The 21,078-nt window shown below is 41.9% G+C and overlaps 1 protein-coding gene across 1 annotated transcript; it reads left to right on the top strand.

Moving 5' to 3' along the window:
- The first annotated feature begins 504 nt into the window (after nt 1-504).
- Nucleotides 505-18,990, top strand: ret (ret proto-oncogene receptor tyrosine kinase). The gene is made up of 21 exons (XM_086258483.1): nt 505-634; nt 747-838; nt 9,812-10,057; nt 10,301-10,594; nt 11,032-11,267; nt 11,351-11,534; nt 11,613-11,812; nt 12,932-13,214; nt 13,329-13,460; nt 13,927-14,037; nt 14,136-14,252; nt 14,370-14,614; nt 14,702-14,849; nt 14,970-15,077; nt 15,160-15,374; nt 15,505-15,627; nt 15,714-15,784; nt 15,983-16,120; nt 16,285-16,384; nt 16,977-17,124; nt 18,008-18,990. The coding sequence occupies exons 2-21, from the start codon at nt 772-774 to the stop codon at nt 18,163-18,165; spliced, it is 3,324 nt and encodes a 1,107-aa protein (XP_086114609.1). The 5' UTR covers nt 505-634; nt 747-771; the 3' UTR covers nt 18,166-18,990.
- The last annotated feature ends 2,088 nt before the right edge of the window (nt 18,991-21,078 follow it).

Consider the following 21,078-nt stretch of genomic DNA (forward strand, 5'->3'; position numbering starts at 1 on the left):
AAAGACTGCAGAGGACTTCTACTCAGCTGGGGAGTGTTAATTATCCACATGGAGTACTTGGATGCAATAAAATGTCTAGGCAAAAAACCCCAACAACAACAACTTAGCCCTGTCACTTCACTGGCAGGAGTTTCACTCTGGAACTGGAACATTGTGCTCAAAGTCTATTTTTTATTCAACCGAATTAAACAAACGAATTCATCGAAGCTACTTCAAGCTTAGCAAAATTAAACAAAAAGGCACAATTACAATTATCACACGGCTGTTATAATGAACCGGTTACTAAAACGAGCACACCTGATGCCCACCTTTAAAGAGCGCCTGTGCCTTTAAAGTGAACCATTACGCGCCCAGTCATAATTGTTAATAATTACGCCCCACCACCTCCCCCGCGCAGATCCTTAATGAGATGACTGACCTGCTGTTAAATTATGCTCTTAAATTTCCTGTAGATGCTATGCCGCCCTGCTTCTGCGGAAGCAGCGGGGCAGTGAGTAGTGAGGCAGTGAACCTCCTCCCCCCCACCTCCCCCCACCAGACCAGCCAGTCAGCCCAGCAGCAGCCTCTGTAGCCTCAACACAGCAGCCCGTCTATGGGACACTGAGGACTTCATCTGGATGCAGAGCGCGCACTGGTTTATACCCCCCATCTTTGTATATTTTATCGGTTTGATTATTGCTCTTGTTATCATTATTATTATTTAATTTTCGCCCAGAGGAACTTTTTTGGATCGTCTTTTCATTCAGAAACTTTCACCTATGGTTCGCGAATATGGGGTCAAGTTGTGGTTTCTCTCGGGGAAACATCGTCGCGCTGTTTCTGCTGCTGCTGCTGGAAGGTAAGGTTCATCATCAGTTCTCCTGTCACTGGAAAAGGGTGAAGGAGCGCACGATGAAGTTGCAAACTAATGCTAAATGTTGCACTAGTGTGTCCGAACGTTTTTGAAAACAAAATAAATGCTCTGGTCTTAACTATTAATACAGAGGAGACGATTTAATGTTCGCTTCTTATTTTAAACGCGTTCATCCTTAGTATTATAAATTATTCAGACAGCATTAGCTTTAGTCTTTGAGTTTTTATCTCCGTCTCTTACTGACCTTTCTGCCAGAGAGACCGTTTAGCGCAGAAGGAATTAAAATATGTTTATTTAAAATTTATATTTAGTATCTGCAAAGCTGGCCAAGGTGAAGAGAAATAGGTGCTGCCACAGAGCGAGCCACTGAACATGAAGTCTAGATTGCAACTGACAAATACACAGGGCTGCTCAAGTGAAAAGCTAAATTGCAGCATTTTGGAAGCTGAGTGATTTTTAAGGCCTTTTTCCCCCGACGAAGTATCTGAAAGGGCACGAACACAACGCCAGCACTGTGCCACACAGCAGAAAAGTGATCCTTGCATTGTGCGCTGGCTATGCGTGGCATGACAACAATGAAACGTAGAGTAGAATGAATGCAGCCATATATCATAATATTATAATCCCGTCCACAATCCCACAGCCCAACTGCACTAACACTGCCCTCTCATGAAGTCTATATTTAAAGTGTCCCTCATAGTTCAGGACTGTGCCGCCAGTATGTCAGATGTAATGCTCGAACAAATACAGGGTGTTTTTTGGACTTCAGAGGTTATCAGTGCTTTTATAAAGGGAGGCAAACAAGCATTATGATCAAAGTCTTTGAGTGGATCTGGGATGTATAAAAAGATGTTCATTTCTATGTGTATGGAGCACTGCTGGTTTTTTCCTGCAATAAACTACAGGCCTACTTAATCACCCAGGGGAGCAGTTTTCTGCAGAGTAGTTAAAAAGATTAATGCAACTGTTAAGGTAGAACACTTTTATGCAGTGTCCTCTGATTATTTTTTCACTGTTACACGCGCTGTTTAATCAGTCCATAGTCCACACACAGTCAGTCACACGCATGCTGTTCTTACAGACCTTACATGCATCCACATGGCTTTTCCTGCTGGGCTCTGCTTGCACAGTCACCAAAGCAGGCGTTTCTCCTGATATTTATAGAAGAAAAGGGCTGGTCTCGTTGCACTTCATGTGTCAAGGACGTGTTGGTAATTAAATGGGTGCTGAAAGCTGCACCCTACGTGAATGTGGCGCCCATCACCTGCCTGTTTGTTGCAACAAAAGACCTACACTTGTTCAGGGAGGAGAAGAGGCGAGCCATGGGCAGGTGTGCAGCAGCTGCTCCTATCTCTGGGCAAACACTGGCTGTTTGTTTTCTTCAGGAAAATATCGCCTGTTATGCAAGCGGACGGGCCGCTTGGGCTGCTGCCGGGCTTGCCACAAAGTGACATAGTCTGATTTTACCGGATCGATGATTGTTTTTATTTTACCCCACTTTGTGAGGATGTTCTGCCTGTTGTGACTCCTTTAAAACATCTTAAATCACTAAATGGTTTTTACATATGAGTCATTTTCCAAGTAAATGAGTCATGTTGTGATGCACTTTTTGCATCACATTACGTCTAATGTGGATTTTTATTGCTGTTTTAGTCACTGATTGAATCTAAAGAATATTTTTGCTTTAAATTTCAGTGGTACTACTTTGGTAAGCTCTCTGCAGTTTTACCAGAAGGTGGTAGACGGTTTTGTGGTCTGGTGTGAACTTATCCAGCTCCAGCTTAGCATTGAGAAAGGAGTTAGCAGTGGCCTCGAAAAGATCGAGGACTCCTATCATTCTTGTATATTATATGAGGGATGGTGGAAATGAGGAGGGCAAATAACTAGGATAAAATGAAACTCTCTGTCCTGCCAAGGCCCTTTTCCTTTACTGTATGTGAGACCATGATTTAGATATTTTTTGGAGTTCAAACTCAGAAGTCTCCCTCATTGCAGAGAGGAAGATATTGCCAAAAATGTATCTTCAATACGGACAATATATCCCACCCTGCACACTGTTCCACTTGCCAGACTAAGACTAACTAAATGCGCCACTGGATGCCATAGGAGGTCTTTCCTTCCTGTGATCTCGTCCACTCATGAAGTTCCACATAAATATACATATGCATTTGTCAATTTAGTTTAACTTTAGTTTTTCTGATCTTCAATGTAATTGTACAAATGGCACAGTCATGAATGGCTATTACAAAGGAATTTCCCGGTGGGGTTTATATAACTCCTGCTCCAGGTTCCAGTTTACTGATTAGTTTAGTGTTTCTCGCTGAGATCATCAAACAAAGGAAATTGGCAATCAGTGCTCACTTTTGTAGCAATCAGCATTTTTAAATGTTCCTGAGACATTGCCCTGCACTTAAGACCAAAGTAAAGTAGTTCAAGACATAAGCTGAAGTGAACTGGGAGCTGGGACGCCTCTATTCATTGTTCTTTATGAGGATTCCCATTAGCTGCCACTAAGGTTGCAGCTGCTCTTCTGTCTCTGTGCTTACGTCGTTAGAGATCGTGCAGTCACATGCACTTCTGTGTGAACAAAAAAGACCAAAGAAAGGAATATCTGGCTCGTCGTTACTTTGTTTTTATTTACATTTTGAGGAAATCTGGAGAGCTCACTGAAACAACCCTTTATTAATTAGATTAGGCCTTCAGCATCAGCTGGCAGCTTTATAAACAAAGCGTTTTGAGTTGAAAATACATTTTGTGACGAAACCTGGTCAAAGCCAAAATCCACTCCCCCTTTTTAACACACACATTTGTGTAATCTCTTACACAAAAAAGTGCCACAGATGTTTTCATGTAAAAGCATTGATCTGTTTTGCTTCCACCGTGACCTTGTTACGGTATCTCTGACCCTTCCTCGCCCTCTGACTGGTGAAACCATAACATAGAGGTATAGTGCTCCTCCTTCCCTTTAACTCAAAGCGATCATTTTCATCAGCATCTTTTCCTCTGGAGAAGTACCAGACCAACAGATCTCATTTGATACATGGTGCTATTGGATTTAGCCCCTTACAGCACGATATAATTAAGTAAAGCTTCTGTCTTGTGTTCCTCATGGATGCATGATAAATATTGTCAATTTTCCACGCTTGTTGTCACTGTGTTTATTTGAGTGTGAGTGGGAAACATCATTATGCAAGTAGATCAGATCTTTTTTACCGAGCTACGTCAACAGGAGTGCTTTTCTTTTTTGCATCTTAGAAAAAACATATTGTGATTCTTAAAACTTGCTATAGCAAAAAGTTTCTTTTTTTTTTCAAAATGTGGCAAACAACAGACTATATTATTTTGATTCAAAACCAGAGCTAGCTGGCGTGTTCCCTCTTTTTTTAAGCTCATGAGCGACAGTAAACATGCTGTCAGCCACAGACACTCTGATACCTGTTGGAACAGCTGCAGCACTTTAGGCTGCTTTGTCTTCTCCCGATTTTCCCACTTTATCAGTCACAAGACTCTCATCCTTCGAGCTTCCCAGCCAAAGTGGACCCACGGTTTTGAAATAACTTTCATCCAAATCACTGCTACTGCCTTGAGACTCCTGAGAGTCCCGACCTCTAATCCTAGGCTGCCATTTCTGCCGTCGCACGGATGCCGCTCCTACCTGTCAAACCCCTGTGTCTGATCCTCTAGTCAGTTCAGGGTCACACTTCGCTCTCATGCATGGGTAGAATCTAATTTGCTGTGGTGAAAGGACAAGGAGACATTGATTGAGATTTTACCCTCGGGGCATTTAGTCCTCTGGTTTCACATGGGTCTTGACAAGTTGTTTTCCAGTCGTGCAGCAGTGCACATCGTGTTTGACCCGTCATTACAACAATAAGTAAAACAAAGCACAGGCCCTGCTTATCTGAGTCCACATGGTGTGTGTGACACTGCAAAAATGGGAGTGACTCTACTGCCATACTGGTGCCAGAATCAAATTTGCACATTTACTGCAATCTCTCTAAAGAGAGCAAATCATAATAGTGGAAAATGTCCTTAAATTAACATTTTCCATAAATGCTGCTGATTCAAACTTATGTTGCTGTTTTCCCCCATCCTCTTCCAGCCCCACTTTGGCATCCATTTTTTTGGTCCTTCTTTTTACTAAAATGGATAAACATGCTGGAAATCTTTTTTCCGTCCTCTGCAACCACCTGCCAATGCCAGAAACTCTGAAAGCTCCACTTCCCTTTGTGCTGGTAGTTCAGTGATCTCCACTCCCCGGCATAAAGCAGCGACTTTTCCCATTGTTTCCACCAGATTCTCTCATGTTAGGACAGTCGTAACAAGCAGTCATAGTCTAGCAGTGCGAATAGTGGCGACTCATCTTAGTAGTGCCATTTAATGACGCTGGTGCATTGATGATTCCCACAGTTAGGACACCTTATATATTAATGCATTTTTGCTGTGTTTGCTTCTTTGAAACAACAAGACTGTTGATGCTTCTGATGCACAGTATGTGTAAGTGATACACGTGACTGTGTTCAGCCTTGTTAGTTTTTCTCTCACTGCAGTGTTGCTCTGTTGTTTTTGCCTGCTCATTTTGCACCCGACTAAAATAATCTAACAGCTACTTGATAGATCGCCTTGGAAATGTGTACAGACATTCATGGCTCTGAGAAAATGAATCCCGATGATCTTAATGATCCCATGATTATTATTTTTTTGGTTTGCTTTATTGAGCACAATAATTAGGTCAAGATTTTAATTTGTCCAGTAACTGCACAACTAATGACATCTCCATCAATCTCAGACCGTATTTAGCACTGATTAGAAGATGCTACAATACAAACACTGGCATTGTCACCATGATGCAGCGTTACTGATGTTAGCATTCAGAGTACAGAGTAATGCTAAATGTAGATGATAAATACAGTCTCAAAGAGCTGGTAGCATGAGTCTAGACTGCTTGGTGTAGTGTTAAAACAGGCTGTAAAGCAATTCTTTCCCAAATCTGGTACTTTAAGCTAAACCCTTTATGAAACCTGTGGCTGTGAGCTATTTATGCAAATATAAATAAGCTCTCTGTGTTTTGACACGGGCATTTAGAGTATTTGCCTCCTTCTGTGTACATGTCAGTAAATCTGATGGCTTTTTACCACTGCTGTGGTGAGGGTAGATGATTTTATCAAAGCAACCTAATGACTGCTTCATCAAACTCAGTCTGGAGCTCCATGATGTACCACGTGTTCAATTTTTGATGCCACAGTCCTCCCCAGAGGAATCCTTAAACTGAGTTTGTACTTGCAGCTAACCCCTAAGGAGAGGTCCTATTAGATTTCTTGATGACTGATGAACATGGTTCATTGGACCTCAGCTCTTGTATTCTCTGGGGAATAATTGGATTACATTATGTGGTAATTGATTATTATGTTACGGTATGCATCATGGTAAACTGAGTAATCTACCTGGAGCCCGGCTGCCTTTTCCAAACTCAGATCAGCTATCTTATTAATCGGATGAAAACTTCGATGTCTGTGTCATTATGACAGGAAATGACTTTCTTTCCTTATTACACGTGTTGTTTTGAAAGATCGAAAAGCATCAGAGTCATGCCTATATAAATCCAGGTTCTGAAACCAGTGTGATACGATGAAGCATTTGAGCATAATAGGACAGGAAACAGAGGAGGGGGAAAGATTTCAAAACATTATGATCAATATTAGCTTTCATAAGTGGAATTATAGTCGAATGTGCAGCTTTTTAGCTAATTGAATCTCTGAAGAAAACCATTCCAGTAGCAGCAACATCTCTGGAAGCAGAGCAATCACGATACGTTTCCGAGTGATTATTATTTATATCACCGTGATATAACTGGGTGAACTGCTCCTTAATGTGCCTGGCTACAGCTTCTTTGTAAAAGATGATGGATTCCTTGAAAATGTGGATATTGATGGGCTAAATTGTGGAGCAGGCTGTGAAATTACACGTGCACAGTAGAAGTAATGTTTCAGCGTCCACGCACAAGATGCCTAAGCAACTCCAATATTATGTTCGGCGGACGTGATTGCACTTGTGCAGCTTTTCTCTCTGTCTGTGTCATCAGTGGAAAACAATCAGCATCACTGTTGATTAGTGTGGTTATTGATTGATATGCTGCCAGATACACTGCCTGTCCAATGGGTCGTTACCAGGGGCAGACGCAGACCTCATTGACCTTGGGAGAAAAAGGGGCACGAAGCTGAGCTCTTACTGTTGGAGGTCCAGACTAAGAACGCAATTATAATGTCAAGTTATCACACAGCAGCAGCCGGGCAGGGTCACGTTTCCTCATCTGCCACGCTGCTGACAAGGATGCTCAGTGAGGATGTCTGAGTGGGAGATCCACATTTTGTTTCATTGAGGATCGGAGGTAGATTAGTAAGCCAGTGGGTTACTCCAGCACATGAGCTCATAGCTAGTAAATCTATCAGGCGAAGCACGCATTGAGCTAATTGAGTTCCTGTCTTTGTCTGGGACGATGGAGGGCGTCCCACCCTATCAGCTCAGACCTGTCCCAGACATGCTGTGGTCTGTGGCTGACGGGGAGCGTGGTTTCACATTTTGTGATGAGCTTTTGTCCTTTTTGTTCTTTTGCAGTTATAATACGAGACAAAAACAAACACACGCGCGCCCAGGCACGATTAACTCATGGAGACTGCGATCGTAAACGACAACCAGGAAGCGCACACGTTTATAGAGACGTAAGAGGGTTTTCCACTGTTTCGTGTTCCTGTTTTTCAGCGTTGGATAAATCCAGTTTCACTATCCACTCGGCGGTACATGATATCTACAGTAAACATGGATTGCTACATGAATTGTCCTGTTTAAACACTCTCTGTTTGCAAAATTACTTTCAAAGGAATGACACTGTATGCAGAAGCTCAGCATGAGTTTTATAGGTGATCGAAGGCTGTAAAACATCTGCTTATGATGCTAATGTTTACACACTGTGAGCAATAACAGGCCAAGGCTGTTCCAAAACAGCCCACTAAAATCCGGAAAGAACGTTCTTTAGCGGTCCAGAGACAAAGCATGGAAATGAAGCCTCTGCAACGTCTTTTTAATCTTTTCGGTCATTATTTAGACATGAATATAATAGGTGAAAATGTCACCACCAGCTGTATTTCTGCCATTCTTGTGCATCATTTAGAGAAAGTAATGAGTCATGCCTTGGAAAAGCATCATCATGGCTTCACAGACCAAAGATGCCATTTGCTCGGATGGGCCTGCTTGATGCATTCAATTAATTAGTTTTGATATAAACTGCTTGCTTTCTGTTGGCTTCTGTCCTAGAAAGAAATTGAATTTTGAATGATATAAACGAATTGTGTTGCAGGGGGTCCGGCCACTGTGGCTTGCAGCCAATGCCTGCCTTCATAAATGTGTTCAGCTCCCGCTGGTTAACACGTTGGACCATGTAGCTTTATTTGCAGAGCTGCTGTCATCTGCTGTATTCAATTTGTGGCCGTCGTCTGTAAGATTTCTGTAGATTAATTAAATTGTCTGTATGCATCCGATGAGGGATTGTAGAGAGTAGTGGGGGTCTTTTCTGACCTGTCAAATAGAAATGAGTCCAATCGTTTAACATCTTATCCAAGCAGTAGAGACATTAGAACAGTAATATATTATGATAATGATTAAGCTGCTTTTCGAGCCCGTGCCACTGTGATAACAGCCCCCTCTAATGGTTGTTTTGGGTATACAGTTGAAGCCCTGATGCTCAGATTACGCGTCTTTTAATGTGTTTCATACCTTTTAACTGTATAAACTGAGTATAATTACAACCTAAAATAATCTGTGGGCAGTTCTTTACTTTTTTTCTATTTTTTCCCTCAAATCTTTCGTACAATTTCTCAGAAATCTTTTATGCATCATGAAGCCAATTACCTATTTCAGACCTTTTCATGGTATGAAATAGTAAAAATAAGCTAAGATGCAATGGAAATATAATAAAATACAGTCAATAGTATGAGTGTGAATGACTGCATTTTGGCTGTAATAGATTTAGGGGATGGAAAAATCATCCCTAGTCATGAAACCAGCTCCCACCATCCCCACCAAGATTAACAAACATGAGCCCTGCTGTTTGTTTTGCCTCCGGAACACTTTTAATAAAAAGGTCTGCAGCCTCATTGAGCGTATCTCCATCCTTGAGGAAGGACGGCCACATTTTATCCATCAGCTCGGCCTCCTGTCATCTAAGCCCCTCAAAATTAAATCAATGTCTGAAACCAGAGCCGAGGCTTCAACTGCACCAACAGAAATAGAAAATCTAGTTTTGCTGTCTGCTAATGACATTAGTGCGTTCCCTAAATGGTCGCCTACCGTCATCAAAGAGGAACACAACAGGGATATAATTACAGAAGGAACACTCGCATCTCCATTTTCCTGTAAAACACACACGCAGCCTGCTATTTTGCTTTATGGATTACTCGTCAACCCCCCCAACACACACACACGCACACACACAGACTTGCAGGCAGTGATACATGTCTCCTCCGTATCATGTTATTCCTTGTAATTAAACTTTTCAAGGTGAACACAAGGAGAATCGGAAACCACATGTTATTGACCACATGAGAAATTCATTAAAGGAGCTGCATAAGTGTCATTTGAGCCCTGCTTTCAATTTCCGCTAACGTGGGAGAGAGATGAAAGATATATTAGAAGAAAAAAAACCCCTGGACCTGTCGTAGTCCATGTATGTGTTGATTTCCATTCAGTGCCCAGATGGCATTGTCAGTGGCTATTGTTGACTCAGTTAAACATCCAGAAAGAGATGTCTAATATGCTGTCATCAGCACCTGCAATGTAATCGTGCCTTATTTTTCAGTTATGGTAACATTTTCCTTAAAAGCAATAATAATAACACTTTTTTCCTGTGATTCGTTTGGTTGCCAAATTTTAAACATCTGGTTATTTCATGTCCACTTGGTGCAGGAGCGACGTGTCTGTACTTCCCTCAGAAGGAGTACATTGAGACTGTATATGTTGGGCAGCAGGCCGGGACACCCATCCTCCAGGTCCACGCTATGCGGGACGATAAAACTGAGAAGCCACACTTCTACCTGTGCCCAACAAAGACTGCCACGCCTCCACACTACAGCTCCTGGTTCTACATGAACATCAACACCGGGACACTATTCTTGAACAAAACCCTGGAGGAGAGCGACTTTGCCCAGCTATGTGAGTTGGATACAAGGCTTTTGATGGTAATGCACAGTCCTATTTCAGTGCCAGGTATTCGCTACACACAAGAGTAAATTAGTTTCTGGACATTTATGCTCTTCGCATACCAATAATGCTCTGGCTTCGAGTTCAGGATGATAATGTGATTGCATAAAAGCAAAGAAGAGCTGTGTCATCAAAAAAAGCACTGTCTGAGATTAAAATGCCTCTTGTTTTTGTTTTGGCTCTGTGTCCCATCAGATCAAAGGTCGTGGTCTGTGAGAAAGTTATTCCTGAATGCCATGGTGCGATCTGAGTTCACCAACAAGCCCTTTTGCCTCATGCGGAAACCTGTGCAGATCACCTTGGACTTTGTCAATGCCACATTGCCTCAGTGTGCTCAGACAGATACGAAGGAACTCTGCTTCCCACACAGAGATACGTCCAACCCACACATCATGGAAAACAGGTTCCCAGGAGCCCTGCGGCAGCTACAGCGTCTCACCAGACTCAATGTCTGCCCAAACTACACCATCTCTTACAGTGTGGAATCAGGTTAGACACATCGGACCAAAAACATATTATCTTGTGAAAGGAGAACCATATGTACAACTACATATGTATGCATGTATATGTATGTATGTGTGTATTACCCGCCAATATAGTCCATCATAGGATAATCAGAAGTAGTGTTTTTACATTTTGGCTGATGCCGGCAGCATCCCGTGAAGGAGCGGAGGCCATTTTCAACCAAAGTGCTCATTTTTTTTTAGTTGTAATTTTTTATGTTTTAAATATCAACACTTAGAGTTTCAGTTTCAACAAACTTTTTCAAATGAATGAAACTTTTGACCCTGGTTTAGCTCCATTGAGATGTTTTACGATGCTGCTTTTATGTCATATTCAGTATGCCACCTGATTCATGTGGTTGCGTCCACATGCAGGCTCGTTTGTTCGATTGTTTTGTTTAATTTTGTTCCTTTTTTCTGCAGACCCTCCGGGACCTTTTGCTGTAAACGACAACAAAGAGCTGGTGGTAAACGCTCAGCTGGACCGCGAGGAGAGCGAATGCTACAGACTCCTGCTGGTTTGTAACGTCCAGTCAGAAACCACCATCATCAAGGTGGAAACGACGCTGAATGTTTTTGTCAATGATGAGGATGATAACGCGCCATATGTGAACGGAACAGACTCGGCAGACGTAGTCATCAGCTATAATCGGACGAAGGTGATTGTGTACAGATGCGGTGTTGGTTAAGTTCATGTTTACATGAGGCCTGAAATTTCTCAATGTGACTTTCTTTTTTTCAGGGTGGAACTTTTGGCTCCTTGTATGTCTTTGACAGAGATCTAACCCCGATCTTAGGCGACAACCACAATAAGTATGTGGGGACTTGGCTCAACACTGACCCATGGATAAAGGAAACATTTGACATAAAAAACTCCTTCACTGAAAAAAAAGCCAAAGGCATTCGAGAGACTGTGCACAACTACCGTAAGTACTCCAAGGCTGCGCGCGCGAGAATTAGTTACATTAGGAGATGAGGCTTTTCATGATTTCTCTTGATTTCAGAGCTGGTCCTGAAGAGGAACCTGCACGTGACAGAGAATCGCACCCTGCAACTCGACTACCTGGTCAATGACACCACCTATCCCGGTCTAGAGGGAACAGTGTTGCTGCACTTCAATGTCACCATCTTACCCGTCCAAATCCACTTCCCCAACGTCACACATATATTCACAGTCTCACGCAGAGCTTCTCCTTATGCACAGGTACTCATGACTGCATGACTGCTTATCATGCAAACCTTGAACTTTGTGTTTGGTCTAGATTTAGATTAAAATATATATTATTATAAACTTTTAAGAGAGCTGGGATAGGCTCCAGCCCGACCCAAGAATTGGAGTAGTAGAAGAAGATGGATGGATTAATGGACACACAAAAAAAATTATCTTTCCATCGTGATAGCATCACGGACAGTGACAAAGATATAGTCTGAATCTTTTTAATGATCGTATTCATGACATAATTAACAAATGAATCATTGTTGGCCTATGAAAGGGACCAGGGACAAAAGTCATAGGCAATATGAACCATCAGTGGCCTCATATCAGTTTCTTTATACTGAACTCTGACAGAGAGACTTCAAGAACCGGAATTGTAGGTACTTGCTCCGTTATGATGCATTGGGAAATGCATTTGATTTGACTAACCCTGCTGTACACTGGCTTTATAAGCCATCACATTGCACATGCTTTAGTACACAGTAACTCACAACTACAGATCTCTCTGTATGTTTTAAAAAAATAAAGATATTCACCTGTGTCTTGCTTAAACCAAACCTGTTTACAGTCAGCAGAAGGTAAAACTTCTGGGAGGTTTAGTAGCTTTTATCCATTGATTATTGTTCAGTACTAATCCAATGTAAGTGGCCATCAGTGCAATCCTTTGACATTATAGTTACATTAAAATCCTGATAATAATAATAATAATAATAATAATAATAATAATAATAATAATAATAATACATTTTATTTATGGTCAATGGAGCTGTTTAAGAACAGCTCCATTGACCGTTAAATCTACAGATAGACTGCCACCTGCTGGCAGTAAAAAAATAACATCTCAAATGTTTTCTGTTCATTTTCATACTTTGTAGCAAAAACAAAACTATTCTGGCTTTATAAAATGTACCACAATCAGTTTAAATGTAATTATTTGAATTAACGGCAGATTTTTTTTTCTTCAGATCATGTAGGAATGAACTAGTAATTTGCATTTCAAATTGTTGTATTCAGTTGTTTACAAAAGGTGTGTGCATTATTCCATCCTTACACTTGTATTCTCCAGTGTCATTCACGTTTTCAATCTCTTGTCCCAACTCCTGTCAGGTTGGCAAAATCTGTGTGGAAAACTGCCAGCAGTTCGATGGCTTCAGTGTCATATACCGACTTGAGGTGCCAGATAAGAACATGTCTGCTGACTCACAGGCCTGCTACACAGCCATAAGCATCACCCAATCCCCAAACTGGAAGTGGGGACATCTGTATGTGAATGACTCTGAGGCACTGCGCAAACCCGAGTGCCAGGACTTGCAGTACCTTGTTGTTGCTCAGGAGGGAAACGAACAGCTGGAGGCGAGCACTCAGATCCACATCAAAATAGATGGCACAGGTAGGTACTACTTCACAGCAAGCACACATGCAGACTATTTTCAAGCATGTTACCCCGATCTCTAGTGTCCTTTAAAGATTTGGTAATGTGCTCTTTTGGCTTTGCTGTACGTAGCAATCAAAGCTGGTCAGAAGAGCCAGCAGGTCCTGTCCTGTGCAGAGAACAGGCAGCGAACAGATTGTGAGTCTACCCGAGGCCTGGGGGCAACAACCGGCAGATGCCAGTGGAGGCAGGGCACTGAGAAAGGTACTTTATATTTCATAAAGACAAACTTTTTTCTCCTTAACTTGTAACTTTTTAACATTACTGAATGATTATGAGACCTTGGGGGAAGTTCACTAGAACCAGATGAGTACATGTTTTCTTCAGTGTAAGTAATGAAACAAATTAAAGGGCTAAAGGGCCGAATACTGCATGTGTATCCTTTTCAGTAAGATCATTTTGCTACAGGAAGTGGCAAAACATGGTCCTAATTTGGCTGAAAAACAAGTGTGACTAACACCCTACTGTTGCTAAAGCAAGCCAACACTGAGGTGCAGGCTGCTGTTAAAACCGTTGCATGTTGCAGTGTTAAGGACACATGCAGTCAGGTTAAGGCAACTTTTGAATGGGTTTTTGAATGCAAAGTACTTGCAGTTTGGTTACCAGTCTTGGCTGTTTTCCCCCTTGTTTCCTGCTGAGGTTTCTTTCTTTTCTTGTGTTCATATTCCAGGAATAACTGAAAATTATTCAACATGCTCCCCTGACCTGCAGACATGCCCAGATAGTGTTTGTGATGCAGTGGAAAGTAAAGATCCTTCAGTCTGCCCGCAAGACTGCACAAGTATGCTTTCCCTTTTAACACACATTCAGTGTATAACAGCGAGAATAAGGACATTCTGCTTTATGTAGACTGTGCTCACGCTGGATTTGTCTCTGCAGAGGAGCCCGTTATTGGAGGCCATGAACGAGGCTTGAGTGGGAACGGGATTAAGGCCTGCTATGGAACCTGCTACTGCTTCACAGAAAGATGCTTCTGTGAGAAGGATGACATTGAGCGTGAGTTTCCCTAAACCACACAGAACTGCTGCTGATTAACTCACTCCGTTTTAACTCTGAATCAGCAAAGCACTGAGTGCTTCTTTCTTTAAAACTGTGCAACATACTCTCTTCCAGAGACGCTATGTGATGACATGTGTAAGACCGTCATTGCCACAGCTCTTCTCCTCTCCTTCATCGTGTCCATCCTCCTGTCCTCATACTTCATCCGCCGATACCACAAGAACTCGCCAAAGCCCCCGATAGCATCTGCTGAGATGACTTTCCGTCGGCCAGCTCAAGCCTATCCCATTAGCTTCCCTGCCAACAATGTCCGCCGGGGCTCGCAGGAATCAATTGAGACCGAAACCTTTAAAATACCTGTAAGGTTCTTCCAGCACTTTCATCTCCTGTGTCTCATATATTGAATCTTTTGAGAAGTACAAACCGTCATTGCCTTGTCTCAACAGGAGGATCCAAAGTGGGAGTTTCCTCGTAAAAACCTTGTGCTTGGCAAGACGCTGGGAGAAGGAGAGTTTGGGAAAGTTGTCAAGGCAACAGCATTCAGGCTGAAAGGAAAAGCTGGATACACCACTGTGGCTGTGAAAATGCTTAAAGGTAAAAGTACCCAGGCAAAGGCCAGACAAGCCTAGCAGCACTTGTGATATATGAGGAGTGAATGTCTGAAGAGGTGAGTGGTTTCATCATTATGATCCCCCCTCTTTTCCTCCGTGACAGAAAACGCCTCTCACAGCGAGCTGCGTGACCTGCTGTCAGAATTCACTCTGCTGAAGCAAGTCAACCACCCGCACGTCATAAAGATGTACGGAGCTTGCAGCCAGGATGGTAAGACCTCCGTCTTCTTGCCATCCCATCCCAGAACATGCGTGTTGCACATTGAGTCTAAGAGCCCTGCTTCTCTGAATAGGTCCATTGTATCTCATCGTCGAGTATGCCAAGTATGGGTCACTCCGTAATTTCCTTCGTGAGAGTCGGAAAGTTGGCCCGAGCTATATGGGCAGGGATGCCAACCGAAACTCAAGCTACCTGGAGAACCCAGACGACAGGGCTCTCACCATGGGTGACCTGATCTCCTTTGCCTGGCAGATTTCCAGAGGCATGCAGTACCTGGCAGAAATGAAGGTATAAGGCCAAGCTGGTGTTTTTCTTTGTAAAATATTTGAACAATTCAGTGGAAGATTCATTGTAAGAAGCTTAAATGTCTGTTAAAGAAAAATGTGAGGCACTTTAAATGAGTGTGCTGGTCCAACAGCTTGTCCACAGGGACCTTGCAGCACGAAATGTCCTTGTTGCTGAAGGGCGGAAGATGAAGATCTCTGACTTTGGCCTGTCCAGAGACGTGTATGAAGAGGACTCATATGTTAAAAGAAGCAAGGTAGACAAAATAATAGAGAAGAGTAGTCATGATACAGGTACGTATACTGACATAGTCACTCAGCAGCATCTCTCTGTATTTTTCAGGGCCGTATACCGGTTAAGTGGATGGCAATAGAGTCTTTGTTTGACCACATTTACACAACACAAAGTGACGTGTGAGTATAATTACGTCTTAAAGGAAATATTCTGACATTTTGGACAACAATAAGACAATAAAGCCCATGAATTAATCAGCATGCTTTTTTTTTGGGCAAGAACGCAATTAAGGGTGTTTTCCATTTGCAAAAAAACCCCAAGTCTCACTCTTATCTGTTCATAGAAATATTCTTAGGACCTTCTGTATTTTATTCCAGCTGGTCCTTCGGTGTGCTGCTGTGGGAGATTGTCACTCTGGGAGGAAATCCATACCCAGGTATCGCTCCCGAGCGCCTATTTAACCTCCTCAAGACTGGCTACAGGATGGAGAGACCAGAGAACTGCACGGAGGAAATGTGAGCTCTATTCTGTCACTTTATCATATCTACTTTAGCATCTCCTCATTACCATTGAGTGTTATAACTCCCCTGCACCACATTCGGGGGGAAATGACTCAGCTGGGAGGATTAAATGATACTCACTGTATTTCACCCACTTGAACCGTGCTCCTCTTTTCCAGGTATAACCTCATGCTCCGATGCTGGAAGCAAGAACCGGACAAGAGGCAGACGTTTGCAGACATCAGCAAAGAACTGGAGAAGATGATGGTGAAAAGTCGGGTATGTTGAAGCTTTAAAATACCTTGTAGTGCTTTATTCATTTCTCTCCCCGGCAAGGAAGCAGGGGAGCTATAAATCAGCCTCTTTCTGTGTGTTACTGGCGCGATTTTGACAACACTTCAGTGAAGATCTGACAGATACAAGTTTGAGGGGTTTTCCTTTCAGATTTGGAGCAAGTCTAAAATAAGCAGTGTATCGTTTTTTAAGGACAGCATGTGCTATGTTGTATGAACTGTCACTCTCCCCAAATCTCCTAAGATACCATAATTAGTGTTTGAAGAGCAATCCTAAATGTGGCCTTGGGCAGTGTAATCACAGAGCATGCCAGTCAGGCTCCTGCTGCAGAAGTGAGGCTAAATATAGAGCGTTTGAGCAGATGGGAATGCAGGCATCCTATAACGCAGCGGGCTCGTTCTTCACTGTTATCAATACCAGATAATGAGCAAGACTCTGGATGTGGTAAAGAGAACAATTTGGCAGAAATGTCTGCTGGAGCTTGCAGTCAGTGCACGGGTCACTCGTCCGACCTTTGCATGCTACAATCCCCCTCCTCCTTAATCAGCCTAATCACACCCTCATCTGCTCTTGTCAGGATTACCTGGATCTGGCGGCGTCCACTCCAGCCGATGCCCTGCTGTATGACGACGCCCTCTCTGAAGAGGACACACCACTAGTGGACTGTAATAACGCCCCTCTCCCTCGAACCCTCCCCTCCACATGGATTGAAAACAAGCTCTATGGTAGAATCTCCCATGCATTTACTCGATTTTAGAAACAGGACACACTACACAAGCTCTCTTTTTTGGCAAGTTGTGATTGGCTTTTTTTTTTTTTTTTTTTTTCCCGTAGTCAAGTGTGTGTGACTGTGATCTAGGCATGCCTTTCGCTAATGCTGACATAGCTCCCATTTCATCGTAAATGAGAGGCTCAGCTTAAAAAAAAAAAAAAAAAAAAAAAAAAAAAAAAAAAAGCTCCTGTGTCTTGACTTTTTCTTTGTTTTATTCGGACCTGCTTCTAATGTACACAAGCACTGACCAAAAATTGCTATATTTGTAAATATTGAATATAAATCTCCTTCATTCTTATTTATAATCCACTCCTCATACTCATGCTTCATCTGCATTTTTAATTTGTAAATAGTTTTGTTTGTTTCCCCCCCATTCATTTCCACATTGTCCTCATCTCGTCATTTATTTGCACTGGAGGAAACGGTGTGTAACATTTGAAACAGGTCCTCGCTGATTCAATCACTCATTGTGGTTTGAATTCCAGATTGTGATAAATTTCCTGTCTTTCTAATGTACATTAGCTCTTAATCCATTATGATGAACAGAGAAACAGTAAGGCTTTTGAATGCAACTCTCAGCATGTTGCATATTGCCCCGAGCGAAATGTAGGGGCAATAGTAACAATGCAGGCTTAATAAATGACAAAAAAAAAAAAGGAAAATAATAAATTATATTATCATTTATTCTGTGTCGCATATACAATACAAAGCCATAACTTTACACTTCTCAGAATCAGATCAGGATTTGTTTTGGAGAGTTTTGTTTGAGAACCTTACTGTCTGCACGCTGTTTTTCTTTCACTGAGTGCAGAAAAATGATGTGTTCTCATTTTTAGGCATGTCATACCCCAACTGGCCCGAGACGAGCCCGGTACTGCTCAACAGACATGATGCCACTAATCCGGTCTTTACAAGATATGCCAATGATAGTGTTTATGCAAACTGGATGGCTTTGCCTTCACCCGCAAAAGCTGTGGACAAGCTTGATAGCTAAAGACAGACCGACCCTGTAGAAAAGACGACTAAGTGGTATAGATGTGTATATTTCTGTAAGACTGTACATAAACGATCTGATGCTAAAGTTGGTTCCCTTTTATTTCTGTTGCACGGGTAAGCAACCTTTCCGACTGGGGTCTTTTTGCTGCGAAACCAGCTGGACCAACATAGACCATGCTTCACTCAGCTCTTCAGTATGTTAATTATTATTACCTCACTGGTTATGTCGGCCAAACTGTATCACTGCATGACTATTGTACCAGATTGTATGTCAGTGTCAATGTCTTTTAAGTGCCTGTGCTGCTTCTACAATAGCTTCCAAATGTTCATGTGTGACTTTGAAGTTTCAAGCCCAGGAATTAAAGGGGACGCCTTTACCATCACCTGTTGTAGAAAGCTGGGATTGAGTGGACAAAAATGAAATGCTGAACTTATTCTGAAAATTTAAAAAATAAAATAAAAAGTTTCTACTTTAGAGGATTGTGCTCCTCAAAATGTCAAAGACCCTTTATTTTGTGTTTCTCCCGCGAGATGTCTTGAAACTGGTCTCACCAAAGAAAAGTAAAGCAGACATGTTCAGTGAATGGGTTTTTCTTACTTTTGCTCTTGTTTTTTCACATTGAAAACATCATCTTTTGAATGCCACTCCAGTGAAAGGACACGAGGATTAATGTAGACTTAATGTTATAGCTCACATTGTCCTTCACTGTAATGGCAGCCTTTGTGGAAAAATATGATTCTGTAAACCAACTCGTGTCCTTGCTGTTATGTTGTTATTATTTGTTATGTTCCAGTTATTAATAAATATTTAAAAAATGTGCAATTTGTCTGTTCCCCTTATATTTCTAAAAAAATAATTATTATATCTAACAATAAAATTTTATATATATATATTGTAGATCTACAGGGGATCCAGGTTTCAAGCTTGGCCATGATCCTATTTTTCAGGTCAGTTCCTCTCGCACATGAGCGGGACACAGAAAGGAATTGGCAAGAATACCAGAGGCGCAAAACACCAGCTACTGGTAGACAGAACAGTCAGCCGAGACTGCAAGACCAGACTGACCAACCTGTGCACTGCCTGGATTGATTACAAGAAGGCCTATGACTCAATGCCCCACAGCTGGATACTGGAATGCCTAGAATTGTACAAGATCAATGGGACCCTAAGAGCCTTCATCAGGAACTCAATGGGGATGTAGCGTACAACACTAGAGGCCAACTCCAAGCCCATAGCACAAGTCACCATCAAGTGCGGGATCTACCAAGGAGATGCTCTGTCCCCACTTCTGTTCTGCATAGGCCTGAACCCCCTCAGTGAGATCATTAACAAGACTGGCTACGGATACCGACTACAGAACGGAGCAGTTGTCAGCCACCTCCTGTACATGGATGACATCAAGCTGTATGCCAAGAGTGAACAAGACATGGGCTCAGAGAAGAGCTCGAGAGGATGTGGAGGGTGAAGGTAACGGTGGTCCCCGTGGTAATCGGAGCACTAGGTGCGGTGACTCCCAAGCTAGGCGAGTGGCTCCAGCAGATCCCAGGAACAACATCGGAGATCTCTGTCCAGAAGAGCGCAGTCCTGGGAACAGCTAAGATACTGCGCAGGACCCTCAAGCTCCCAGGCCTCTGGTAGAGGACCCGAGCTTGAAGGATAAACCGCCCGCAGGGGCGTGCTGGGTGTTTTTTTATATACATATATATATATATATATATATATATACACACACATATATACACACATATATATGTGTGTGTGTGTATATATATATATATATGTGTGTGTGTGTGTGTGTGTGTGTGTGTATGTGTGTGTATGTGTGTGTGTGTATGTATATATGTGTGTGTATATATATATATATATATATGTGTGTGTGTATATATATATATATATATATGTGTGTATATATATATATGTGTATATATATGTGTGTGTATATATATATATATATGTGTATGTGTATATATATGTGTATATATATATATGTGTATATATATATATATGTGTATATATATGTGTGTGTATATATATATATATGTGTGTATGTGTATATATATGTGTATATATATATATGTGTATATGTGTATGTGTATATATATGTGTATGTGTGTATATATATATGTGTGTATATATATATGTATATATATATGTATATATATATGTATATGGTTCGTGGTGGGCAAGAGACGAAAACAGGACGTTGTTGGAATGCTACTACGCAAGTAACCCCGGCGGAAGGGGCTACGTGAATAGGATGGGTGACTCCCAAGCTAGGCGAGTGGCTCCAGCAGATCCCGGGAATAACAGAAGAGCGCAGTCCTGGGAACAGCTAAGATACTGCGCAGGACCCTCAAGCTCCCAGGCCTCTGGTAGAGGACCCGAGCTTGAAGGATAAACCGCCCGCAGGGGCGTGCTGGGTGGGTTTTTTTTGTTTTATATATATATATATATATATATATATATATATATATATATATATATATATATATATATATATAATCTCAAACATTTAGGATGGCCTAGGAATGCAAGGGTTCTCATACTTTATTTTCTTTGAATTTTAACACTGCTTCACGTTTCTTTTGACTGTAAGCAAGTACAGTCACCTGCTACTTCATTAGCTACACCTGTTAAACTACTTGTTAACCCATGTATCTAATCAGCCAATCACATAACAGCAACTGAATCCATTTAAGCATGTAGACCCGGTCCAGATGACCTTCAGACAGAGCATCAGAATGACGACTTTGTCAGTGATTTTGAAAATGGCACGGTTAGTGGCTGGTCTGAGTACTTCAGAAACTAGGAAATTGAGTGGGATTTTCCCCACACAACCAACTCTGAGGTTTACAGAGAATGATCTGAAAAGGAGAACATATCCAGTGAGCTGCAGTGGCCTGGGAAAAA

This window comes from Aulonocara sp. 'chitande type north' Nkhata Bay, linkage group LG13 (assembly GCF_057382095.1).
Source record: "Aulonocara sp. 'chitande type north' Nkhata Bay isolate Kocher_YH1m ecotype deep benthic linkage group LG13, A_spYH_male_GT1.1, whole genome shotgun sequence".
Lineage (NCBI taxonomy): Eukaryota > Metazoa > Chordata > Actinopteri > Cichliformes > Cichlidae > Aulonocara > Aulonocara sp. 'chitande type north' Nkhata Bay.